We start from the raw sequence: 26,588 nt of genomic DNA, 5'->3' as shown, positions 1-26,588 counted from the left end.
GGTGAGCCATGTTACTGCCAAGAGGTGGATCCTAAGTGTCACTCTCATTTGGCATGCAGAGGAGCTGCGTTACTGAATTCCAGGTGCTCATGCTAGGCTGCTGCGGAGCTTGGCCAGGCTGGGTACACGTCTGCGTTTCCACAGGGCTGCCCTCCTCTCTCGTGCCGAGCACTGGGTGGGCAAATGCTGGATGGATACAAGGCAAAAAAGGTGCAATGCAACAACCCTTCAGCAATCGCACTGTGCTGAAGACGGGACTCCTCACCTGAGGCACCAGTATAGGCTGGGTGAAGGTGTAAGGAAGGCCTTACACAGAGAGAAATCTGCAAGCATTGCTTATGTGAGCCAGAAAGAAAAAGGAAAACAGAAAGATAAAGAACAGAGAAGACCCCAGAACTAACATGGCGAACACGAGCGCACAAACCTGAGAAAATGCTGAAATACACCAACCACGGCAAGCTAGAGCGCTTACCTCAGGGATAAAGTATGCTGTCGAATGTCCGCGGGGGGCATGTGAAGAAACAGGAGAAGACTGAAGAGCTGGTCTGAGCAGTTTAACCATACCATGTCAGCACTAGTTACAGCACGCAGGACTTACTCGCTGTGTGCCTTGAGTCTCCAACTGTAAAAAGGGTTTAATGACGCTCGTCTGGGTCTTGTGCATATACGTCTTTAACGACTTCAGCACAGCGACGATCTCTGTAGGTAAGTCAATGTCAAATGCAACGTGGTGCTGGCCTCCTTAGCACTACTGCCATACAAATAATAATTAGTATTTCCGAAAGGCGATCATCATTGAGTCTTGACCTGGAATGTTTAGCTACCTGTCAAATCTGAAAAAATCCTTGGCGGAAGCCCAACCCAGCTGGAAGTACAAGCTACTTCTCCGTTGCATTTGGCACGAGGTGTTCTGACAATGGCCCATCACTCACAACTGTAAGGCTTTAAGGAAAGAAGGAAAAGAAAAAGGAAAAAAAGCCAGCCAGGCTCTGAGCCTTTTAGGGAAAAAAACGCGATAGGGTCTGAGGTGTGATTGTTGCTGATTGCCTGCCACGCCCTAAGAGTTGCCCACCAAGTGTGATGCTCCTGGTCCAGGTACCACCCCCGGCCACCTCCACTCCCGCTTGCTGGCACTCACCTGCCAACACAAGTTCTGAGTGCCTGATCTCCCCGAGACTCCCCTTGCAATCAGCCAGGACCAACACACAGCAAAAATTCCACCTGTTGCTGAAGGATGAAATCGCACATGCAGTGCAATTTTGCTGGTGTCACTTAAAGGAAAGCCGGGCAGAAAAGTAGCTAAACGGAGAACACACAGCTGGAGAAGCGTTTTATTCATTTTATTGGGCACCCCCAGCACTGACTAGCTGGGGAAATGGCAGCAGCAGAAGCTGTTTCGGGGCAGGGAGGAGGAACGCGTTGTGCCGCAGCGCTTTTCTCTCGCCCCTTCTGCCCGCCACCGGTCGTTTCCTCTCGTTCGCTCTTGTCTCGCAGTTCCCCCCACACGCGACGGACTCCTCTTCTTTCTCCTCCACCAGCAGCTGCTGCAAAGGCGGGAGGACGCGTCCGGACCGAGAAGCTCCGGCTCCCACCCCTGGCGCCCGGCCGGTCCCCGGAGGGAGCCCTCCGCAGCTCCGCCTGACCCCCGCCCGTCCTCCCCACATCAGGACACCAACACCCGACACCCCCCCCCCCCCCCGGAAAACACCTCGCGGATCGGCTTTTCTCACCGAATTGGTGCTCCGCTGCTCCCCCGGGCGACAGCGCTGCCGGAGCCGGGCTCGGACGCGGGCACCCTGGGCAACGGAGCTGGGCATGCAAAGCGGCGGCCAAAGAGGCTGCACACCCCTGCTTACAGGGGGCTCGAGCCGCCGGCTCCCAAAGGCCCACGGAGGCTCCTTCTCCCTGATTCAGGGGCACCCTGACCCGCACCCCGCTAACGGGGCGGTCACCCCGCACAGGCTGCCAGCTGAGCACTATCTGCCCTGGAGGCAGGTGGCTCGGCAGCGGTGGCTGGGGACTTTGACGAGGGCTTTTCCTGGGAGGTTCTGGGGGCTTGGGCAGAACTTCCTGAGCTGGGTTCCTCATCACTTGGGAGAAGCCGTCACGTCAGCGCAGAGCGGCTGGTTGGAAAGTGGCTGGTGTTTGGGGCCTGCAAGTGGTGCTAGCCACCCCACGTCTGCTGCCCCATGCTGCCCTGCCCTACCCTGCCCTGCCGTGCCCCGGTCCCCCTTCCCCGTGCCCTCCGCCTCAGGAGCAGCCTGGGGGAAAGAGAAGCGGCGGCAAAGGCCGGGGAGATGGGAAGCTGGGGGGAAGGGGCCCGTTCCGAGCACCGGGGCCGGGCCTGCAAGCAGCAGGCGGGGCCCAGGTCCTACCCGGGCAGCCCCGGCACCGGGAGGCCCTTTTAAGGCCCTGAGCTGGGCCACTGCCCTTTAAACATCCAGGCTGGTGGGCACCACGGGGTGACAAAAGCGGGTCTGGGGTGCCTGAGCCCGACGGGGCAGGGGGGAAGGATGGCCCGAGGTCAGGGTGCGCCGCGGCGAGGTTCCTCCGGGGGCCGGCGCCCCGCCGTTCTCCAGCCGGAGGAACCGGCACCTGACTGCACCCACCCTCCCTGGCAACCTGGCAACGGCTCCCGGGGAAGAAAAAAAAAAAAAGAGGCATCCATCGTGCATGGAACTGCGAGGCAAGACCAAGCGAGAGGAGCAGCGGCGGGCAGAGAAAGGCGCTCTGGGCAAAGGGCCCTCCCCGCCTCAGGGGCTGCAGTCCCAGAAGAGCATCCTTGGGGCTTTGGGGATGGTTTTGGTGACTCTGGGGGAGGTACTTGGCTCAGCGCCGTTCCCTAGGATTTTAGAAGCCATTCCAATTCTGCGTTAAGAAGAGACAACTTCCAGATTTTTGCCGCTGAAGGGCAGGGGCCAGGGACACCTACGCCTGATTACAGGGGGTCCCGCCAAGCACAGGGGGCTCCAGGGCAGCGGCCGGGCCCTGACTTAGAGGGCAGCCCTGGTCCCAAAGGCCCACGGAGGCTCCTTCTCTCCGATTCAGGGGCACCCTGACCCGCACCCCGCTAACGGGGCGGTCACCCCACGCAGGCTGCCAGCTGAGCACAAAGGCTCCCAGACCCGGACCCTGCTTACAGGCGGGTCCACACCCAGGGGGCCAGAGAGCTCGGCCTTCCCCCCCAGCCACAGGAACGAGACTCGACAGCCAGGCGGTGGAGCTTCACGGCCAAAGGCCGGGGGGCCGGGAGGGCACACGCCCGGCCCCGCACGCCCTGGCCCCGCGCCTCTGAAAGGCCGGGGCCAGAGATACCCGCCTGCTTACAGGGGGTCCCCTCCGAGCACCTCCCGCCGAGCGCAGGGGACAGGCACAGCCCTGCTTACAGGGCGGTCCCCCTCGCCTCGGCACTCCCAACAAGCCCCACGGAGCCCGAGGCTCCGACCCGCGCCCGGGTTACGGGCCGGCCGCCCTGGCTGCAGCACACCACCACCGCGTACTACGTCTTCAGGAGCCCAGGGAGCGACCTCCACCCCAGCGCGGGGAGGTCGCCCCGGCCAAAAGCAGCGCCACAAAGGCGGGACCGCGCCCTCCGGCACGGCGCTTCCTCAACCGGCACCCTTCTAAAGGGCGAGGGAGGGCTCGTTCCTCTCGGCTGGCTAAAGCAGCCTTCCCCAGCCCTGCTTACAGGGAGCTCGGGCTGCTCCTGGGGACAGAGGGCTCCACGGCTGGTGACACACGCGCCCCGAGTACGGGGCTGTCACGCTGGCAGGTCGCCAGCAGGACAGGCAGCCGCGCGGGCGCAGACCCAGGCCCTGACTCCGGGCAGGTCGCCTTGCCCGCACTACGACTAAGCGGCTTCGCTCCGTCCTTGGAAAGAAGGGGCGAGCCCGGACCCTCCCTCCGCTCGCGGGCTGCTCCGAGGGGGCCCCCCTGTTACTGCACAGAGCCCTTCTCTCCCTCCCGGGAAGTTCAAGCTAAGTACGCTGCAGCAACTTCAACAAGGGCCTAAACAAAAAGCTCATTCGCTCGCTCACTCACGCGGACACGCATGTAGATGCAGGCACACGCACACACAAACAGGGGAAAATCTTTCCAGAAGGGAGAGCGAGCTCTGCGCAGCCAATGTCTGGGGAGCCATCCCTACCCCCGAGCCGGAGAGGAGAGCCGCAGACCTGCCCCCGGGGCTGCGTGGAGGCCACAGGGGCCTCAACACGCCAAGGGGCTTCACGGGTGGCCAAGGGGCAAATGCCGTGACACGCCCCAACTCTAGGGGGGTCACGCTGGCCAGGCCGCCAGCAGGCAGAAAGCCGCCGGGGCCGCGGGACGGGCAAACGGCCCTCCCCTGCTTACAGGGTGGGCTTGGGGTCCAGAGAGCTCCCTTTCCCCCTCGGGTGCGGAGAGGGCGGCGCTCACCCTCCTTACAGGGTCGCCACTCTCTCCGGGCAGCCAAAGGAGCAAGACGGCAAAAGGCCAACGACAGCAAAAGCAAAGACCGAGCCCTGGTTACAGGGAGGTCGCTCAGAGTAAAGCCCGCAGGTGCTGGCAATGGTCTTGTGTGACCACAGCCCCAGTGACAGGGAGATCCCTTTGCCCAAAGCAAAGCCCGCCACTCCCCCTCTCGCTCACCCTTGCCTCACCGCTCCATGTGATGCCTTGTTTTTCTTTTCCAGGAGCCCTGGAACGAGGGCGCAGTCAAGCACCAGCTCCTCCACCCGAAGGAGAGAAGGACGCCAGCCCCCGGAGGGAGGTCCCCACAGAGCTCTCCGACCCCCGACCACCCTTCCCCCCCCTACAAAACGCTAGCCCCCCCAGGCTCAGCCACCGTAGGCCCACCCTTCCCACAATCACGGTACCTAGCAGCCTGGGGGAGGCAAATAAGGGCGTCCCAGCACCAGGGCTGCCCAGGCAGGACCCAGGCCCCGCCTGCAGCCAGAACCCAATACCCGGAGGAGGCCCCCGCCCCCCAGCCTCCCGCCTTCCCAAGCGGTTCTCCTTCTCCGAAGCAGCTCCCGGGGCTGAGGGCAGAGAGAAAGAGGGCGAGGGCAGGGCATGCCCAGCCCCACACATCCTGGCCCCACGCCTCTGAAAGGCCGGGGCCAGAGATACCCACCTGCTTACAGGGGGCCCCTCCCGCCGAGCGCAGGGGACAGGCACAGCCCTGCTTACAGGGCGGTCCCCTTCGCCTCGGCACTCCCAACAAGCCCCACGGAGCCCGAGGCTCCGACCCGCGCCCAGGTTACGGGCCGGCCGCCCTGGCTGCAGCACAACACCCCATCTTCAGGAGCTCCCCTTCCCTCCCGGGGGCGGAGATGGTGGCTCTCACCCTCCTTACAGGGTTGCCCCTCTCTCCGGGCAGCCTAACCATGGGGAAACATGGCAGAAGGCCAACAAAAGCAAAGACCTGAGCCCTGGTTACAGGGAGGTCGCCCAGTGCAAAGCCAGCCAGGGCACCAAAAGTGCTGGGGACACCTTCGTGTGACCACAGCCCTGGTGACAGGGAGGTCCCTTTGCCCAGAGTGCCTTTCTCTTTCCTCCACGTCGGTCTCCCGGGCTTCCTCTACTCCTCTTCTCGCTCACTCTTGCCTCGCAGTGCCACACGACGGATGCCTCCTCTGTCTGCTCCACCAGCTGCTGCAGAGGCGAGAGAACGCGGTCGGGACCGAGAAGGACGCCGGCCGCCGGAGGGAGCTGTCGGAGCACCTACGGTTCCCGAGGGAGCTCACCGCAGCGGACCCTGGGCACCGGGGAGAGCCCTCCACAGTACCCTCGACCCCTACCGGTCCTCCCGCCCTTACCTCCTAGGAAAAAAAAATAAAAAAATAAAAAATAAAAAGCAAACCTCGCAGATGGGCTTTTGTCACCGCCTTGGTGCTCCGGTGCTCCCTGCAGGGACGTAGGGCGAAGGGCTCTCTGCTGCTCCGGGGTCCCGGCCGCTCCCGACGGGGCTGGATCCTCTGCAACCCTGTGGCGATTGCTGACCGCGCCTCCCCGGTACGGCGCCTGACCCCCCGCACTCCCCGTGGCGCTCGCAGCCCGCGGACGGCGACAATCGACCCCTTCCCGCCCGCCCCGAGACGATTGCGGACCCTTCCCCGGCGGCGCCAAAACCCGTCCGCCCCGAGACGATTGAGGACCCTTCCCCGGCGGCGCCAAAACCCGTCCGCCCCGAGACGATTGCGGACCCTTCCCCGGCGGCGCCAAAACCCGTCCGCCCCGAGACGATTGAGGACCCTTCCCCGGCGGCGCCAAAACCCGTCCGCCCCGAGACGATTGAGGACCCTTCTCCGGCGGCGCCAAAACCCGTCCGCCCCGAGTCGATTGAGGACCCTTCCCCAGCGGCGCCAAAACCCGTCCGCCCCGAGTCGATTGTGGACCCCTCCCCACGAAGGCGATGTCCCCGCCCGCCTGCCCTCCCCGAGGCGATCGCGGACGTTCCCCGGACGGCGGCGACCCCCGCCCGCCCGCCCCTTCCCCAGGCGGGTCCTGCTCCCCTTCCCCTCAGACGCCCGCCCGCCTCCTCACACAGGCGCGCGACCGCTGGTGACCCCCCCTCCTCGCGCCTTTTCCCGCCCGCCCGCCCGCGAGGCGCCCGCGCGCAGCCCTCGCGAAGGGACACGCGCTGCGCACCTGCTGCAGCCCTCGCGCGCGGCGCCTGTGCCCGCCCGCCCGCCCGCGACGCGCACGCGCTGCGCACCTGCTGCAGCCCTCGCGCGCGGCGCCTGTTCCCGCCCGCCCGCGACGCGCACGCGCTGCAGCCCCTGCGCGCGGCGCCTGTTCCCGCCCACCCGCCCGCGAGGCGCCCACGCGCCGCCCTGCTGACGGGCCACGTGCCCTGCGCCTGCAAAGCGCAACTGGGGAGCCGCTCTGGCGTCAGCCATGACCTCTGCTCTTAGACTCTTGAGCATTTGTCACAAGAAAGACAAATGGTACCCGACGTGCTATTGCTTCCTTTCTCCAGTGCAATCCTACAGGTGCCAGTGACTTGGTCTGTTACTGGAGTGCTCCGTCAGCAGCCACGTCTGCTGAAGCTGTGAATGCACTACTGGCAGTACAGCCATCTCAGGATCTGTAGTGGAATCGCCATTTGTGATTACCAGCTCTGTCAGCTACTCAGAAAACAGTCCAGTGGTTGCACCCCTGGCACCGGCAGCCCAGCAGACACTGTCCTGCCATGTGAACTGAGCAGCTGCACTGAGAGTTTTCAGTGCTCAAACTGCACACAACCCTTTGGAAATAGTAAGATCCTCCCTCTTTCCATCTACTCGATACAATCACCACCAGTACAAGGCACTGGGCAAACACAAGCAAGAACAGGAAAAGTGAATTGGCACCAGTGAGGAGATCAAGTCAGTCTCACAGGACTCTAGCAAAGAAAGGCTCCACTTTTTAAAATGAGGTTTCATTACACACACGTAGAACAGGAAGATGTTAGATGTGAGAAAAGCTGTTAAGCCAAGTGGCTGGATCTCTGGAGCACTCGGGTCCTTGTCCAGATGCCCAATTAATAAACTTGGGTTTCACCATTTTTCCTAATACTCCCTTCTCCTTGATGGCATGGCTTTAGTCTACAATGTTTTATTTTACCTGTCTGTTCTGCACCCTGATTTCCTGTCTGCTTTCCCACTTCTGTGAACAGACTGTGTGCTGCTGCTTCCACATACTGCAGTTTAAGCTCTGCTCTCCTGTATCGCTGGACCACTACTACAATTCTTCCTCTGCTCTGCAGTTCATGGACCCGCTCATGCGGAAGGAAAGAAAAGAAGGAGAGACATGCTTAAAGCAGAGACTGCGTATCTTGCTCCCTGGGTCAGCAGCAGCTCTACAAAAGCAATACGGTGTGCAAAGTAAAATCAGTTGCTTTTCTAAGTGTTGTAGCAGTGGCATGGGATCTGCAGGACCAGGCGGCTGCTCTTAGCTCACAGGCCACGGATTTCTCCAAGTTGTGGATAGTGTGTGGTTTTGGTTTTCTGTCTATGATGCCGCCAAAGGCTTACGAAAGCACTGCCCAAGACAGCAAAGCCAGTAAGGGATCCCAGCACAATGGGTACCAGCATGGCAGAACCAGGACCTGGAAATAAAGAAAGAAGTAATCAAACAGCGAACAGCGTTAAGAGAGGGAGGGAGAAGAAAGAGAAGGTTAAACTCCCATTCATCTTTATAGTATGCCAAGCAGGTACGCCTAAGTTTCCTTCCATGGAGTAGTCTGAACAGGTTGGTGTCATTTCAAACACACCAACTTCTGTGCCATAAGATCCCAGCAGTAAATATTTTTTGCACAAACAAGTAAAAACACAAGAAGTTAGGTGGCTCTTGGGGATGGTGCCAGTGGGTTTAAGAAGTCTGTCATGCTCCTGCTGTGCCAGCTTCAGAGTCACTCCTTTCTAATAGCTGGACAACATCTTATCAACATTAACCAGCTGCTGTGTATCACCTATAAACTGGAAGAAAAAAGAAAATGCTCCTGACTCGTGGCCAGCCTCATTCTGTACCCAGCGTTCCTTAGTTAGATTTTTGTCCAGTTACCTGGCGATGCTGTTTCTTTGCTCTGCCAGATAACTGCCTCTAAATATGGGGACTCTTCGCTAAGCTCAGTACAAAAAAAAAAAAAAAAAAGAAAGACTGCATTGCTGTTTCATTCTAAAAGCTGTAAAGCTAGCAGAAAAAAAAATATTTAAAAGACTCCTCCCATCTCATCTCAGCTAAAGCCCAACCACTTGAAAGAAAGAGTGAATATCTCTCAATTATTTTAATGACATTCCTCATGCTCAGTTAACATGTTTCACCAAAATACTGCTACATGCAGGAAAATTCTTTTCAGCTAGAGGATATTCTGCCTTATTTTTCTCCCCTCTCCTCCTTCTAAAGCTGCAGTTCCTGCAGAGGATGCATTTGGCTGTGTCTCCTGTCTGAAAGTCTGTCGGATCCGGCACTGATTAACCATCATGTTTGGGATTTAGGAAGGCCAAAACAAAGGTGAGGAGTTGTTGGGCTGTAGTCTAGTCATACCAGATGGCTGTCAAGAAAGTTGTTAGAAGTGTACTGTTTTTCTTACAGCAGGAAAAGTCAAACAGAAACTACTGAAAGAGAGAGACAAGGAAAAACGGGAGACTCACTTTCCACAGGTTTATATAGAAACCGGTTCTTCATTCTCAAAACTGGACCAAATGAGATCAGGTTGTGCAGGTTTCTATAGCTGCTCCTGTCACTTGGCTGGAGGAATGGCTCCACACTTTCAAAGCAGTCCTGCAAAAGATGTATGAAAACATTTGAAGGCGTACCGGCGATTCCTGAAGAGAATCTCCTGCAATAGCGACTGCGTGCAGTCCACCGCAACCGCGGCGCTGATCGGAGCAGCTCTCCTCAGAGCCAGTCTTTGTCCAGCTCTGCTGTCATTCCAAAAAGTGAGTTGCCCAATGACCAGCCTGTATGTAAATCTCTTCCCTAATTCCTTTTCCCTAGGAAACGTTGCTACCATTTCCTATCATTAACCCCTCTTCCAGACTTTTAACAAAGGGATTGACCACACACGGGATGATCCTGATGTGGTGACTTTGTTCCAGGAGGTGGCTGAGTTCTCCCAGGGAGCCCAGCTCTCTCTTTAGTCCCAGTGGTTGTGTCTGCAGGTCAGGAAGCACTGTTAGAGCAAGCAGGGCATAAGCAAGATGCAGACATTCATCCTTCACTTGCTCGTGCGACTGATTTTCTAATTGCTGCCAAAGCTTCTTAAAAGCAGCTCAGCCTGACTGGCTGAGTTTTTGAAGCTTGTCTAGCTCTGCTGTGCAGCTCAACCACTCCAAGTCCTCCAAGCTTGTGGAAGCCTGAAAACTTCCACATCCCAGACCCAGGACAATCCAGTATAGAGACAGATTTGAGCCCTTTCACAGAATTCTACAATGCAAAGTTATATAGTTCTGCAGAGCCTTTTCCTTCCAATTCTCCTATAAGGTTGCTACTTGTTTATTTGTTGATGCACTGTCGTAGTTCAGCCCCGATCGGACCAGACTACGCAGTCTCTCTCTCACTCCCCCCACACTCCGAGAGAACAGGGAGAGAAAATATAAGGAAAAACGGCTCAAGGTTTGAGATAAGGACGGGGAGAAATCCTTAAAGTTACCGTCACGGGCAAAACAGACTCGACTTGGGGAAACTATTCATTTATTTCTAAAATTAGCAGGAGAATGAGACAGGGAACAAGATAACCTCCCCCCACCCCTCCCTCTTCCCAGGCTTAACATTATCTCTACTACCTTCCCCTCCCGAGCGGCACGGGGCGGGAAAAGGGAATGGGGGTCGCGGTCAGTTCATCACGCGTTGTTTTACGCCGCTATATCATCGTCAGGGGAAGAACTCCTCGCATTCCTCCTCTGCTCCAGCGTGGGGTCCCTCCCACGGGCCACAGTCCTCCGTGAAACTGCTCCGGCGTGGGTCATGTCTTCCACGGGGTGCAGTCCCTCTAGAACAGCTGTCCCAGCGGGCCCTCCACGGGCCACAGCCTCCTTCAGGCCTCCACCTGCTCTGGCGTGGGGTCCTCCACGGGCTGCAGGTGGATCTCTGCCCCTCCGTGGACCTCCATGGGCTGCAGGGGGACAACCCGCTCCACCATGGTCGTCACCACGAGTTGCAGAGGAATCTTGGCCAGGAGCCGCATTACTCCTCCCCCTCCTTCTTCACTGACCTTGGCGTCTGCAGCCGTTCCTCACAACAGGCTGGCAGACGCCTCTCAGGATCCTTTTTACATCTTATTCACTTCTCATCTCCTCTCCACTTCTTGCAGCCGGGCCGGGCCGAGTTGGGCCCAGTCGGCTGCCCGGCGGGAGGCCAGAGGGTGAGGCCTGCAAGGCCCACGAGGCTCGCGCCTCCCCCTCTCTGCCCCCCCGCTCAGCTGCTTCACATCTTCTCCTCCTTTTTTCCTGTTTTCCCCTACTTAAATACGTTATCGCAGAGGCGTTATCACGGGACATTCTGCTACCAATTGGCTTGGCCTTGGCCAGCAGCGGGTCCGCCCTAGGCCCGGCCGAGTCCACTGAACAAAGGGGAGCGACTTCTAGCAGTTTCCTACAGAAGCTGCCACCTTAGGCCCCCCCTCACTAACAAAACCAGAACATGCACTTCTCATGCCAATTACACAAAGCAACGGTAAATTGTTTGCAGTCGTAAAGTGAAAATAAAGCACTGTGAGCTCACTTAGCTTAACTGAGAGTGGAAATTCAGCTGGGGCTTTAGGAGACACAGTATGCAGGAGATTAAGAGACAGCTGTATGTGCTGGAAGGAAGAACTAAGGCAATACAGCCTGCAGCTCATACAGGATCGGAGCTGCACAGAGGTGCATCTGGTAAGAGACAGATGATTACCCACAGATAATCCCGCTCCCCCTCACTCTCCACCACTGAGGTTGGAGCACCACATGTCACCTCCAGCGTGCTCCCCACCAAGGACATCAGGCGAGGCAGAGAGACAGAATATAAACACAATGAGGCGACGTGCCAGTTTCTCTCGCTCCCCTGTGGGACCTCTGGACAGAAAGGCAGCCCTTACCTGTACACATCGTATTTGACTCCTGGGGGCTTGCTGTTCTGGAGAAACATTTCTGGAGGGATGTAGCTCAAAGTGCCTCTCAAAGCAGAGCTTTCAATATATTGCATTTGGCTAGACTGCTCCATCCATTTTGATAGCCCGAAGTCTGAGATCTGCAAGCAGAAAAAATGAGAGCCTCCCCCATAATGCTCACCGTCTCACCCCCCCATTATAGTAGCTGGGAGATACCTCAGTCCTTCATGATGAGGTATAAGGAGGTGCCTAGCAGCTGAAACTTGCTAAAACCTCAGTAAAATTGTACTCAGTGCTTTTCACTGAGTCCAGCAGATCAGCATCTCCTCCTAAGTTGGAGCCTTAAGTTCCCAGTTCTGGCACAGATTGCTTGTATGATCTTGAAAATACCATGTAATTTGTTTACTGGCTGCTTCTTATAAGCCCCACTGGTCAATCTTTTATTGAGTGTTCCTGAAGAACCTAACTTACTAGGATTCTGGATGCATTTGGCAAAAATAACCCTTCTCTCATTTGAGAAATAACCCGTCCCTACAAACACAGCATTAAGGTCATACCTTGACATGCATATTCCCATCTAGGAGAATGTTCCCTGGTTTTAGATCTAAGTGCAGCAAAGGAGGTGTCATGCTATGCAGGAAATTCATAGCCAAGCCCATCTCATGGATAACCCGGAATTTGAGCTGCCAGGACATTTTGTGAGTGGGAAGAATTTTCTCCAAGGACCCTCTCGCCATATATTCCATCACTATCCCCAAAGGGCTGTTGCAGATCCCATAGATAGTGACAATGTGCTGGAATTTTATTTTCTCCATCTTGGTTGCTTCTTCCATTAGACAGTTTATACTGGTTCTGGAAAAATAACAAAGGAAAAAAAAAAAGGAACCAAGATACAGTATCAATTGATTCACAGGCTAAGTTACTGTATAGCATCTTAGTGACATCCTTGCCTTTTTCCTACACCACGTGTCAGCAGGGCAGCCTCAGTGACAGCCTGCACACTGCTTGCAGGCAGCTGGTGTCCAATGGCAAACGAAGCCACAGAGCTTGAGTGCAGAGAGGCTTGCACGGCCAGAGGGCACGCCTTGGCCGCACCTATACCTGCGCCTCTGCCTGCAGCTTTCTGTCCCTGAACGTGGTGATTCGGGTCCCAGAGGGAGTCTAGACATGTCTGTCCGTTGTTGCCAGTTCTGGCAGACCTGTTTCACTAAATCTTTACATTTCCCAGCCTGCTGAACGAGTTGGGGTGCCCAGAGCACGCTGACAGCAGCCAAGCAGTAAAGTGCCAAAACTGCATGTGAAAAGCACGCCCTGGGAATGAATCTGAGCTTCCAGCAACATTAGGTCAGGCCACTAATAGCTCTAAACACAGTTCAGCTAAGCAAATCCACCTGCCAGACTTCCTCTAGCAGGCTCCTCACAGTAAAACATACCTTTGTAAGGAATCTCAAGTATTGTCTTTCCCACTGTGGAAGAAAGGCTTGACACAGGAAGACAGCTGCAACCTGCGGCATAGAGGGTTGCAGATTGATTCTGCCCCCTCCCAGGAAAATGATGGGCATGGAGAAAGAAGTTACTTCTGCTTCTCTTCCTGGGACAGAATGAGTGGGCACAGCCCCTGTCTGCCTCCCTCCTCGCACCCCAGGGGCTGGTGAGAGGTGCCCTGCACAGAAGGTTAGGCTGGATCCCGTGGCGGACCCGCATAACAGAGGGAGTGAAGTTATCCCAGGAGGATTTGCACCTTTAGCACAGATACCTGAGAAGGTACAGCAGGAAGATGGATGTTGGACAAGCAGAGGGAACCCCAAGAAATTAGGACTGTAAAGGAGAAAAACAAGAGTGCCAAAGTGATTCCCAGATACGAATCGGAGTGTTTCAGCCCTCTGGGAAATCCTGTGACTGCCTCTGTGGCTGTATTTTCTTGTTCAGTGGGTTCCTCGTGATTTTTTTTCTCTCTCTAGCCTCAACAGACCTGCAAACTATGAGCCTTTGCAGCTGACAGAAGTTGCGGTGACAGCCATCTTCCAGCCGCTCTGTTTCCTCCTCTCAGGTGATACACAGGTTCAGTGGCATTCACTGAGCACCTGCCCTCCTTGCTTTTATGTGCCCACAGGGACGTCTTCCATCATCCCACAAAAGCCATCTTCTGTTTTGTCCTGACAAGCAAAACCATCCGAGGTTAATGAACTTGCTGTCAATTTGCCCCGTCATTTTGAACGAACAGTGCGAAGCAGCTGGTTATGCACCAAGAATGTGAGCAGATGGAGGCCACCACACCACTGTCTTCATTCGTAGCTACCGACGAGACACACTGTTTTTACAAGCCCACAGACAGGACTGCTAACAACTTTTAAAAGCTCCTCTGAAACTTCTGCCTCCCTTACCAGATAATCTGTGCAGGTGCGCTTTTTTCAAATCACTGAGTGGCCTGGAGAAGCTTTCGGTTTTGCATCTGGGGCTTGTACTTAGTGCTGACAGATAAACCGAAACCATATTGTAATACGCACGAAAAGGCTCATGACAGATTCATATGCCGTGCACTCAGAGATGTTCTCTGTGGGTAGTTGTGCATTAGACAAACTGGACGCTGACGGTCTGCCTCTCACAAATGTGGAAACCTTTTAAAGCACGTAGAAACAGCCACTGAACAATACCCCCCAGATGCACAAGGCTACAGGAACCTTACAAGCCCCACGGAAAGGAAGGATTTCGGGCACAGCCGTAGTGCGGGATAGCATGGTCTTGCCTTGTAATCCAGAACTCACAGGGGTTACTGAAAAGTGTATGTCAGGCTGCTTGGACATACGTAAGGGGTAGGAAAGCCTTTTATAACACTACACTGGAGTGCAAAGTTGTTTTAATGACAAAATAGCATAACTGCAGTCCTTAGGAGACCAGTACAGTAACTAGTAAAGGCACATGTACTGTTAGATATTTTTCCCAAACTCAGATTTTCAGATGTAGAGAGGAAAGAACAAGTCTGGAGGGTAAGGCAAGCGAGGGAGCCGAGTGCTTTACAAGCCCAGCAAAAACAGCTGGAAATTCTCTATCCTTCAGCTTTAAACCTGGTGGTTTTAATGACTAATTTAGTTGAAAAGATACCCATTAGTCCCACTGTCCAGTGAAAGCCGCAAATAAGTAATCAGGCTGCTTTTATCCACATGCCTGTGTTTAGTCTAAGATGCCTACTTCAGCCTCCAGATTTCAATGCTAATTGTTCAATTAAGCGCTCCTTTCCCACTTGCACATGCACATACACACACAAGAAAGAAAGAGGTACAACTCCAGATCACCAGTGTTTTTTTCCACTCCCTTCGGATACCAAAATCGTAACTCCCCAGGGAGAAGGAGCCACGAGAACATTTCCTTCAGAGCTGTAGCACGAATCACTGTAGATGGCTCTAACTGACAGTTTGAACTGCTGAGCTAGAAGAGAGCGCACAGTTACCTCTCCACGTTGGAGTCCTGCAGCAGGTACGGCGAGCATTTCACTGCATAAACTGTTCTCCACCTCTTGTGCTTGACTTGGTACACATGCCCAAAGCCTCCGCTGGCCACTTTAACCCAGTCTTCTTCAAAATCCTCCTTATTAAAAACAGTTAAGCTGCTCAGTTGCCGGTCTTTCTCCGAAGTCATGACAGAAAAGGCAGCCTGGCTGGCTGCCTCCTGCTCAGGCAGTATCAGAGAAGAATAAAGGAGCTCTTCCTCCTTGTGACTTGCACAGGGAGGTAGGGAGTTACCTGAGGTGAGCCATGTTACTGCCAAGAGGTGGATCCTAAGTGTCACTCTCATTTGGCATGCAGAGGAGCTGCGTTACTGAATTCCAGGTGCTCATGCTAGGCTGCTGCGGAGCTTGGCCAGGCTGGGTACACGTCTGCGTTTCCACAGGGCTGCCCTCCTCTCTCGTGCCGAGCACTGGGTGGGCAAATGCTGGATGGATACAAGGCAAAAAAGGTGCAATGCAACAACCCTTCAGCAATCGCACTGTGCTGAAGACGGGACTCCTCACCTGAGGCACCAGTATAGGCTGGGTGAAGGTGTAAGGAAGGCCTTACACAGAGAGAAATCTGCAAGCATTGCTTATGTGAGCCAGAAAGAAAAAGGAAAACAGAAAGATAAAGAACAGAGAAGACCCCAGAACTAACATGGCGAACACGAGCGCACAAACCTGAGAAAATGCTGAAATACACCAACCACGGCAAGCTAGAGCGCTTACCTCAGGGATAAAGTATGCTGTCGAATGTCCGCGGGGGGCATGTGAAGAAACAGGAGAAGACTGAAGAGCTGGTCTGAGCAGTTTAACCATACCATGTCAGCACTAGTTACAGCACGCAGGACTTACTCGCTGTGTGCCTTGAGTCTCCAACTGTAAAAAGGGTTTAATGACGCTCGTCTGGGTCTTGTGCATATACGTCTTTAACGACTTCAGCACAGCGACGATCTCTGTAGGTAAGTCAATGTCAAATGCAACGTGGTGCTGGCCTCCTTAGCACTACTGCCATACAAATAATAATTAGTATTTCCGAAAGGCGATCATCATTGAGCCTTGACCTGGAATGTTTAGCTACCTGTCAAATCTGAAAAAATCCTTGGCGGAAGCCCAACCCAGCTGGAAGTACAAGCTACTTCTCCGTTGCATTTGGCACGAGGTGTTCTGACAATGGCCCATCACTCACAACTGTAAGGCTTTAAGGAAAGAAGGAAAAGAAAAAGGAAAAAAAGCCAGCCAGGCTCTGAGCCTTTTAGGGAAAAAAAACGCGATAGGGTCTGAGGTGTGATTGTTGCTGATTGCCTGCCACGCCCTAAGAGTTGCCCACCAAGTGTGATGCTCCTGGTCCAGGTACCACCCCCGGCCACCTCCACTCCCGCTTGCTGGCACTCACCTGCCAACACAAGTTCTGAGTGCCTGATCTCCCCGAGACTCCCCTTGCAATCAGCCAGGACCAACACACAGCAAAAATTCCACCTGTTGCTGAAGGATGAAATCGCACATGCAGTGCAATTTTGCTGGTGTCACTTAAAGGAAAGCCGGGCAGAAAAGTAGCTAAACGGAGAACACACAGCTGGAGAAGCGTTTTATTCATTTTATTGGGCACCCCCAGCACTGACTAGCTGGGGAAATGGCAGCAGCAGAAGCTGTTTCGGGGCAGGGAGGAGGAACGCGTTGTGCCGCAGCGCTTTTCTCTCGCCCCTTCTGCCCGCCACCGGTCGTTTCCTCTCGTTCGCTCTTGTCTCGCAGTTCCCCCCACACGCGACGGACTCCTCTTCTTTCTCCTCCACCAGCAGCTGCTGCAAAGGCGGGAGGACGCGTCCGGACCGAGAAGCTCCGGCTCCCACCCCTGGCGCCCGGCCGGTCCCCGGAGGGAGCCCTCCGCAGCTCCGCCTGACCCCCGCCCGTCCTCCCCACATCAGGACACCAACACCCGACACCCCCCCCCCCCCCCCCGGAAAACACCTCGCGGATCGGCTTTTCTCACCGAATTGGTGCTCCGCTGCTCCCCCGGGCGACAGCGCTGCCGGAGCCGGGCTCGGACGCGGGCACCCTGGGCAACGGAGCTGGGCATGCAAAGCGGCGGCCAAAGAGGCTGCACACCCCTGCTTACAGGGGGCTCGAGCCGCCGGCTCCCAAAGGCCCACGGAGGCTCCTTCTCCCTGATTCAGGGGCACCCTGACCCGCACCCCGCTAACGGGGCGGTCACCCCGCACAGGCTGCCAGCTGAGCACTATCTGCCCTGGAGGCAGGTGGCTCGGCAGCGGTGGCTGGGGACTTTGACAAGGGCTTTTCCTGGGAGGTTCTGGGGGCTTGGGCAGAACTTCCTGAGCTGGGTTCCTCATCACTTGGGAGAAGCCGTCACGTCAGCGCAGAGCGGCTGGTTGGAAAGTGGCTGGTGTTTGGGGCCTGCAAGTGGTGCTAGCCACCCCACGTCTGCTGCCCCATGCTGCCCTGCCCTACCCTGCCCTGCCGTGCCCCGGTCCCCCTTCCCCGTGCCCTCCGCCTCAGGAGCAGCCTGGGGGAAAGAGAAGCGGCGGCAAAGGCCGGGGAGATGGGAAGCTGGGGGGAAGGGGCCCGTTCCGAGCACCGGGGCCGGGCCTGCAAGCAGCAGGCGGGGCCCAGGTCCTACCCGGGCAGCCCCGGCACCGGGAGGCCCTTTTAAGGCCCTGAGCTGGGCCACTGCCCTTTAAACATCCAGGCTGGTGGGCACCACGGGGTGACAAAAGCGGGTCTGGGGTGCCTGAGCCCGACGGGGCAGGGGGGAAGGATGGCCCGAGGTCAGGGTGCGCCGCGGCGAGGTTCCTCCGGGGGCCGGCGCCCCGCCGTTCTCCAGCCGGAGGAACCGGCACCTGACTGCACCCACCCTCCCTGGCAACCTGGCAACGGCTCCCGGGGAAGAAAAAAAAAAAAAGAGGCATCCATCGTGCATGGAACTGCGAGGCAAGAGCAAGCGAGAGGAGCAGCGGCGGGCAGAGAAAGGCGCTCTGGGCAAAGGGCCCTCCCCGCCTCAGGGGCTGCAGTCCCAGAAGAGCATCCTTGGGGCTTTGGGGATGGTTTTGGTGACTCTGGGGGAGGTACTTGGCTCAGCGCCGTTCCCTAGGATTTTAGAAGCCATTCCAATTCTGCGTTAAGAAGAGACAACTTCCAGATTTTTGCCGCTGAAGGGCAGGGGCCAGGGACACCTACGCCTGATTACAGGGGGTCCCGCCAAGCACAGGGGGCTCCAGGGCAGCGGCCGGGCCCTGACTTAGAGGGCAGCCCTGGTCCCAAAGGCCCACGGAGGCTCCTTCTCTCCGATTCAGGGGCACCCTGACCCGCACCCCGCTAACGGGGCGGTCACCCCACGCAGGCTGCCAGCTGAGCACAAAGGCTCCCAGACCCGGACCCTGCTTACAGGCGGGTCCACACCCAGGGGGCCAGAGAGCTCGGCCTTCCCCCCCAGCCACAGGAACGAGACTCGACAGCCAGGCGGTGGAGCTTCACGGCCAAAGGCCGGGGGGCCGGGAGGGCACACGCCCGGCCCCGCACGCCCTGGCCCCGCGCCTCTGAAAGGCCGGGGCCAGAGATACCCGCCTGCTTACAGGGGGTCCCCTCCGAGCACCTCCCGCCGAGCGCAGGGGACAGGCACAGCCCTGCTTACAGGGCGGTCCCCCTCGCCTCGGCACTCCCAACAAGCCCCACGGAGCCCGAGGCTCCGACCCGCGCCCGGGTTACGGGCCGGCCGCCCTGGCTGCAGCACACCACCACCGCGTACTACGTCTTCAGGAGCCCAGGGAGCGACCTCCACCCCAGCGCGGGGAGGTCGCCCCGGCCAAAAGCAGCGCCACAAAGGCGGGACCGCGCCCTCCGGCACGGCGCTTCCTCAACCGGCACCCTTCTAAAGGGCGAGGGAGGGCTCGTTCCTCTCGGCTGGCTAAAGCAGCCTTCCCCAGCCCTGCTTACAGGGAGCTCGGGCTGCTCCTGGGGACAGAGGGCTCCACGGATGGTGACACACGCGCCCCGAGTACGGGGCTGTCACGCTGGCAGGTCGCCAGCAGGACAGGCAGCCGCGCGGGCGCAGACCCAGGCCCTGACTCCAGGCAGGTCGCCTTGCCCGCACTACGACTAAGCGGCTTCGCTCCGTCCTTGGAAAGAAGGGGCGAGCCCGGACCCTCCCTCCGCTCGCGGGCTGCTCCGAGGGGGCCGCCCTGTTACTGCACAGAGCCCTTCTCTCCCTCCCGGGAAGTTCAAGCTAAGTACGCTGCAGCAACTTCAACAAGGGCCTAAACAAAAAGCTCATTCGCTCGCTCACTCACGCGGACACGCATGTAGATGCAGGCACACGCACACACAAACAGGGGAAAATCTTTCCAGAAGGGAGAGCGAGCTCTGCGCAGCCAATGTCTGGGGAGCCATCCCTACCCCCGAGCCGGAGAGGAGAGCCGCAGACCTGCCCCCGGGGCTGCGTGGAGGCCACAGGGGCCTCAACACGCCAAGGGGCTTCACGGGTGGCCAAGGGGCAAATGCCGTGACACGCCCCAACTCTAGGGGGGTCACGCTGGCCAGGCCGCCAGCAGGCAGAAAGCCGCCGGGGCCGCGGGACGGGCAAACGGCCCTCCCCTGCTTACAGGGTGGGCTTGGGGTCCAGAGAGCTCCCTTTCCCCCTCGGGTGCGGAGAGGGCGGCGCTCACCCTCCTTACAGGGTCGCCACTCTCTCCGGGCAGCCAAAGGAGCAAGACGGCAAAAGGCCAACGACAGCAAAAGCAAAGACCGAGCCCTGGTTACAGGGAGGTCGCTCAGAGTAAAGCCCGCAGGTGCTGGCAATGGTCTTGTGTGACCACAGCCCCAGTGACAGGGAGATCCCTTTGCCCAAAGCAAAGCCCGCCACTCCCCCTCTCGCTCACCCTTGCCTCACCGCTCCATGTGATGCCTTGTTTTTCTTTTCCAGGAGCCCTGGAACGAGGGCGCAGTCAAGCACCAGCTCCTCCACCCGAAGGAGAGAAGGACGCCAGCCCCCGGAGGGAGGTCCCCACAGAGCTCTCCGACCCCCGACCACCCTTCCCCCCCCTACAAAACGCTAGCCCCCCCAGGCTCAGCCACCGTAGGCCCACCCTTCCCACAATCACGGTACCTAGCAGCCTGGGGGAGGCAAATAAGGGCGTCCCAGCACCAGGGCTGCCCAGGCAGGACCCAGGCCCCGCCTGCAGCCAGAACCCAATACCCGGAGGAGGCCCCCGCCCCCCAGCCTCCCGCCTTCCCAAGCGGTTCTCCTTCTCCGAAGCAGCTCCCGGGGCTGAGGGCAGAGAGAAAGAGGGCGAGGGCAGGGCATGCCCAGCCCCACACATCCTGGCCCCACGCCTCTGAAAGGCCGGGGCCAGAGATACCCACCTGCTTACAGGGGGCCCCTCCCGCCGAGCGCAGGGGACAGGCACAGCCCTGCTTACAGGGTGGTCCCCCTCGCCTCGGCACTCCCAACAAGCCCCACGGAGCCCGAGGCTCCGACCCGCGCCCAGGTTACGGGCCGGCCGCCCTGGCTGCAGCACAACACCCCATCTTCAGGGGCTCCCCTTCCCTCCTGGGGGCGGAGATGGTGGCTCTCACCCTCCTTACAGGGTTGCCCCTCTCTGCGGGCAGCCTAACCATGGGGAAACATGGCAGAAGGCCAACAAAAGCAAAGACCTGAGCCCTGGTTACAGGGAGGTCGCCCAGTGCAAAGCCAGCCAGGGCACCAAAAGTGCTGGGGACACCTTCGTGTGACCACAGCCCTGGTGACAGGGAGGTCCCTTTGCCCAGAGTGCCTTTCTCTTTCCTCCACGTCGGTCTCCCGGGCTTCCTCTACTCCTCTTCTCGCTCACTCTTGCCTCGCAGTGCCACACGACGGATGCCTCCTCTGTCTGCTCCACCAGCTGCTGCAGAGGCGAGAGAACGCGGTCGGGACCGAGAAGGACGCCGGCCGCCGGAGGGAGCTGTCGGAGCACCTACGGTTCCCGAGGGAGCTCACCGCAGCGGACCCTGGGCACCGGGGAGAGCCCTCCACAGTACCCTCGACCCCTACCGGTCCTCCCGCCCTTACCTCCTAGGAAAAAAAAATAAAAAAATAAAAAATAAAAAGCAAACCTCGCAGATGGGCTTTTGTCACCGCCTTGGTGCTCCGGTGCTCCCTGCAGGGACGTAGGGCGAAGGGCTCTCTGCTGCTCCGGGGTCCCGGCCGCTCCCGACGGGGCTGGATCCTCTGCAACCCTGTGGCGATTGCTGACCGCGCCTCCCCGGTACGGCGCCTGACCCCCCGCACTCCCCGTGGCGCTCGCAGCCCGCGGACGGCGACAATCGACCCCTTCCCGCCCGCCCCGAGACGATTGCGGACCCTTCCCCGGCGGCGCCAAAACCCGTCCGCCCCGAGACGATTGAGGACCCTTCCCCGGCGGCGCCAAAACCCGTCCGCCCCGAGACGATTGAGGACCCTTCCCTAGCGGCGCCAAAACCCGTCCGCCCCGAGTCGATTGAGGACCCTTCCCTAGCGGCGCCAAAACCCGTCCGCCCCGAGTCGATTGTGGACCCCTCCCCACGAAGGCGATGCCCCCGCCCGCCTGCCCTCCCCGAGGCGATCGCGGACGTTCCCCGGACGGCGGCGACCCCCGCCCGCCCGCCCCTTCCCCAGGCGGGTCCTGCTCCCCTTCCCCTCAGACGCCCGCCCGCCTCCTCACACAGGCGCGCGACCGCTGGTGACCCCCCCTCCCCGCGCCTTTTCCCGCCCGCCCGCCCGCCCGCCCGCGAGGCGCCCGCGCGCAGCCCTCGCGAAGGGACACGCGCTGCGCACCTGTTGCAGCCCTCGCGCGCGGCGCCTGTTCCCGCCCGCCCGCGACGCGCACGCGCTGCAGCCCCTGCGCGCGGCGCCTGTTCCCGCCCACCCGCCCGCGAGGCGCCCACGCGCCGCCCTGCTGACGGGCCACGTGCCCTGCGCCTGCAAAGCGCAACTGGGGAGCCGCTCTGGCGTCAGCCATGACCTCTGCTCTTAGACTCTTGAGCATTTGTCACAAGAAAGACAAATGGTACCCGACGTGCTATTGCTTCCTTTCTCCAGTGCAATCCTACAGGTGCCAGTGACTTGGTCTGTTACTGGAGTGCTCCGTCAGCAGCCACGTCTGCTGAAGCTGTGAATGCACTACTGGCAGTACAGCCATCTCAGGATCTGTAGTGAGATAGTGATTACCAGCTCTGTCAGCTACTCAGAAAACAGTCCAGTGGTTGCACCCCTGGCACCGGCAGCCCAGCAGACACTGTCCTGCCATGTGAACTGAGCAGCTGCACTGAGAGTTTTCAGTGCTCAAACTGCACACAACCCTTTGGAAATAGTAAGATCCTCCCTCTTTCCATCTACTCGATACAATCACCACCAGTACAAGGCACTGGGCAAACACAAGCAAGAACAGGAAAAGTGAATTGGCACCAGTGAGGAGATCAAGTCAGTCTCACAGGACTCTAGCAAAGAAAGGCTCCACTTTTTAAAATGAGGTTTCATTACACACACGTAGAACAGGAAGATGTTAGATGTGAGAAAAGCTGTTAAGCCAAGTGGCTGGATCTCTGGAGCACTCGGGTCCTTGTCCAGATGCCCAATTAATAAACTTGGGTTTCACCATTTTTCCTAATACTCCCTTCTCCTTGATGGCATGGCTTTAGTCTACAATGTTTTATTTTACCTGTCTGTTCTGCACCCTGATTTCCTGTCTGCTTTCCCACTTCTGTGAACAGACTGTGTGCTGCTGCTTCCACATACTGCAGTTTAAGCTCTGCTCTCCTGTATCGCTGGACCACTACTACAATTCTTCCTCTGCTCTGCAGTTCATGGACCCGCTCATGCGGAAGGAAAGAAAAGAAGGAGAGACATGCTTAAAGCAGAGACTGCGTATCTTGCTCCCTGGGTCAGCAGCAGCTCTACAAAAGCAATACGGTGTGCAAAGTAAAATCAGTTGCTTTTCTAAGTGTTGTAGCAGTGGCATGGGATCTGCAGGACCAGGCGGCTGCTCTTAGCTCACAGGCCACGGATTTCTCCAAGTTGTGGATAGTGTGTGGTTTTGGTTTTCTGTCTATGATGCCGCCAAAGGCTTACGAAAGCACTGCCCAAGACAGCAAAGCCAGTAAGGGATCCCAGCACAATGGGTACCAGCATGGCAGAACCAGGACCTGGAAATAAAGAAAGAAGTAATCAAACAGCGAACAGCGTTAAGAGAGGGAGGGAGAAGAAAGAGAAGGTTAAACTCCCATTCATCTTTATAGTATGCCAAGCAGGTACGCCTAAGTTTCCTTCCATGGAGTAGTCTGAACAGGTTGGTGTCATTTCAAACACACCAACTTCTGTGCCATAAGATCCCAGCAGTAAATATTTTTTGCACAAACAAGTAAAAACACAAGAAGTTAGGTGGCTCTTGGGGATGGTGCCAGTGGGTTTAAGAAGTCTGTCATGCTCCTGCTGTGCCAGCTTCAGAGTCACTCCTTTCTAATAGCTGGACAACATCTTATCAACATTAACCAGCTGCTGTGTATCACCTATAAACTGGAAGAAAAAGGAAAATGCTCCTGACTCGTGGCCAGCCTCATTCTGTACCCAGCGTTCCTTAGTTAGATTTTTGTCCAGTTACCTGGCGATGCTGTTTCTTTGCTCTGCCAGATAACTGCCTCTAAATATGGGGACTCTTCGCTAAGCTCAGTACAAAAAAAAAAAAAAAAAAAAAGACTGCATTGCTGTTTCATTCTAAAAGCTGTAAAGCTAGCAGAAAAAAAAATATTTAAAAGACTCCTCCCATCTCATCTCAGCTAAAGCCCAACCACTTGAAAGAAAGAGTGAATATCTCTCAATTATTTTAATGACATTCCTCATGCTCAGTTAACATGTTTCACCAAAATACTGCTACATGCGGGAAAATTCTTTTCAGCTAGAGGATATTCTGCCTTATTTTTCTCCCCTCTCCTCCTTCTAAAGCTGCAGTTCCTGCAGAGGATGCATTTGGCTGTGTCTCCTGTCTGAAAGTCTGTCGGATCCGGCACTGATTAACCATCATGTTTGGGATTTAGGAAGGCCAAAACAAAGGTGAGGAGTTGTTGGGCTGTAGTCTAGTCATACCAGATGGCTGTCAAGAAAGTTGTTAGAAGTGTACTGTTTTTCTTACAGCAGGAAAAGTCAAACAGAAACTACTGAAAGAGAGAGACAAGGAAAAACGGGAGACTCACTTTCCACAGGTTTATATAGAAACCGGTTCTTCATTCTCAAAACTGGACCAAATGAGATCAGGTTGTGCAGGTTTCTATAGCTGCTCCTGTCACTTGGCTGGAGGAATGGCTCCACACTTTCAAAGCAGTCCTGCAAAAGATGTATGAAAACATTTGAAGGCGTACCGGCGATTCCTGAAGAGAATCTCCTGCAATAGCGACTGCGTGCAGTCCACCGCAACCGCGGCGCTGATCGGAGCAGCTCTCCTCAGAGCCAGTCTTTGTCCAGCTCTGCTGTCATTCCAAAAAGTGAGTTGCCCAATGACCAGCCTGTATGTAAATCTCTTCCCTAATTCCTTTTCCCTAGGAAACGTTGCTACCATTTCCTATCATTAACCCCTCTTCCAGACTTTTAACAAAGGGATTGACCACACACGGGATGATCCTGATGTGGTGACTTTGTTCCAGGAGGTGGCTGAGTTCTCCCAGGGAGCCCAGCTCTCTCTTTAGTCCCAGTGGTTGTGTCTGCAGGTCAGGAAGCACTGTTAGAGCAAGCAGGGCATAAGCAAGATGCAGACATTCATCCTTCACTTGCTCGTGCGACTGATTTTCTAATTGCTGCCAAAGCTTCTTAAAAGCAGCTCAGCCTGACTGGCTGAGTTTTTGAAGCTTGTCTAGCTCTGCTGTGCAGCTCAACCACTCCAAGTCCTCCAAGCTTGTGGAAGCCTGAAAACTTCCACATCCCAGACCCAGGACAATCCAGTATAGAGACAGATTTGAGCCCTTTCACAGAATTCTACAATGCAAAGTTATATAGTTCTGCAGAGCCTTTTCCTTCCAATTCTCCTATAAGGTTGCTACTTGTTTATTTGTTGATGCACTGTCGTAGTTCAGCCCCGATCGGACCAGACTACGCAGTCTCTCTCTCACTCCCCCCACACTCCGAGAGAACAGGGAGAGAAAATATAAGGAAAAACGGCTCAAGGTTTGAGATAAGGACGGGGAGAAATCCTTAAAGTTACCGTCACGGGCAAAACAGACTCGACTTGGGGAAACTATTCATTTATTTCTAAAATTAGCAGGAGAATGAGACAGGGAACAAGATAACCTCCCCCCACCCCTCCCTCTTCCCGGGCTTAACATTATCTCTACTACCTTCCCCTCCCGAGCGGCACGGGGCGGGAAAAGGGAATGGGGGTCGCGGTCAGTTCATCACGCGTTGTTTTACGCCGCTATATCATCGTCAGGGGAAGAACTCCTCGCATTCCTCCTCTGCTCCAGCGTGGGGTCCCTCCCACGGGCCACAGTCCTCCGTGAAACTGCTCCGGCGTGGGTCATGTCTTCCACGGGGTGCAGTCCCTCTAGAACAGCTGTCCCAGCGGGCCCTCCACGGGCCACAGCCTCCTTCAGGCCTCCACCTGCTCTGGCGTGGGGTCCTCCACGGGCTGCAGGTGGATCTCTGCCCCTCCGTGGACCTCCATGGGCTGCAGGGGGACAACCCGCTCCACCATGGTCGTCACCACGAGTTGCAGAGGAATCTTGGCCAGGAGCCGCATTACTCCTCCCCCTCCTTCTTCACTGACCTTGGCGTCTGCAGCCGTTCCTCACAACAGGCTGGCAGACACCTCTCAGGATCCTTTTTACATCTTATTCACTTCTCATCTCCTCTCCACTTCTTGCAGCCGGGCCGGGCCGAGTTGGGCCCAGTCGGCTGCCCGGCGGGAGGCCAGAGGGTGAGGCCTGCAAGGCCCACGAGGCTCGCGCCTCCCCCTCTCTGCCCCCCCGCTCAGCTGCTTCACATCTTCTCCTCCTTTTTTCCTGTTTTCCCCTACTTAAATACGTTATCGCAGAGGCGTTATCACGGGACATTCTGCTACCAATTGGCTTGGCCTTGGCCAGCAGCGGGTCCGCCCTAGGCCCGGCCGAGTCCACTGAACAAAGGGGAGCGACTTCTAGCAGTTTCCTACAGAAGCTGCCACCTTAGGCCCCCCCTCACTAACAAAACCAGAACATGCACTTCTCATGCCAATTACACAAAGCAACGGTAAATTGTTTGCAGTCGTAAAGTGAAAATAAAGCACTGTGAGCTCACTTAGCTTAACTGAGAGTGGAAATTCAGCTGGGGCTTTAGGAGACACAGTATGCAGGAGATTAAGAGACAGCTGTATGTGCTGGAAGGAAGAACTAAGGCAATACAGCCTGCAGCTCATACAGGATCGGAGCTGCACAGAGGTGCATCTGGTAAGAGACAGATGATTACCCACAGATAATCCCGCTCCCCCTCACTCTCCACCACTGAGGTTGGAGCACCACATGTCACCTCCAGCGTGCTCCCCACCAAGGACATCAGGCGAGGCA

General features: G+C 56.9%; 1 protein-coding gene and 2 long non-coding RNA genes across 3 annotated transcripts; all 3 read right to left on the bottom strand.

Annotated features, from left to right (window-relative positions):
• Positions 1–7,374: 7,374 nt before the first annotated feature.
• LOC147597894 (uncharacterized) lies at positions 7,375–9,226 on the bottom strand. Its single transcript, XR_015261066.1, has 2 exons — positions 9,117–9,226; positions 7,375–8,071 (listed from the first exon to the last, which is right to left on the bottom strand). It is a non-coding gene; the product is annotated as an uncharacterized LOC147597894 (long non-coding RNA).
• A 2,309-nt stretch (positions 9,227–11,535) lies between these two features.
• LOC147597893 (ankyrin repeat and protein kinase domain-containing protein 1-like) lies at positions 11,536–15,187 on the bottom strand. Its single transcript, XM_086765999.1, has 3 exons — positions 15,000–15,187; positions 12,109–12,403; positions 11,536–11,691 (listed from the first exon to the last, which is right to left on the bottom strand). Exons 1-3 carry the CDS (start codon positions 15,185–15,187, stop codon positions 11,536–11,538), a joined length of 639 nt encoding a protein of 212 aa, XP_086622125.1.
• A 7,323-nt stretch (positions 15,188–22,510) lies between these two features.
• On the bottom strand, positions 22,511–24,361 carry LOC147597892 (uncharacterized). Its single transcript, XR_015261067.1, has 2 exons — positions 24,252–24,361; positions 22,511–23,207 (listed from the first exon to the last, which is right to left on the bottom strand). It is a non-coding gene; the product is annotated as an uncharacterized LOC147597892 (long non-coding RNA).
• Positions 24,362–26,588: the final 2,227 nt, after the last annotated feature.

The sequence above is a fragment of the Chlamydotis macqueenii genome, chromosome 24 (assembly GCF_036417535.1).
Source record: "Chlamydotis macqueenii isolate bChlMac1 chromosome 24, bChlMac1.mat, whole genome shotgun sequence".
In the NCBI taxonomy this organism is placed as follows: Eukaryota; Metazoa; Chordata; class Aves; order Otidiformes; family Otididae; genus Chlamydotis; species Chlamydotis macqueenii.
This window is presented reverse-complemented; position numbering and strand designations above follow the sequence as displayed.

Bases quoted from the DNA above. Each gene is read 5' to 3' on its own strand.
- LOC147597893 (XM_086765999.1), bottom strand. From the start codon at position 15,187: ATGACTTCGGAGAAAGACCGGCAACTGAGCAGCTTAACTGTTTTTAAT. The intron at 12,404-14,999 runs GTAACTGTGCGC...TTATTTTTCCAG, and splicing joins CAGGACTCCAACGTGGAGAG to AACCAGTATAAACTGTCTAA. The intron at 11,692-12,108 runs GTATGACCTTAA...TTCTGCTTGCAG, and splicing joins ATGGGAATATGCATGTCAAG to ATCTCAGACTTCGGGCTATC.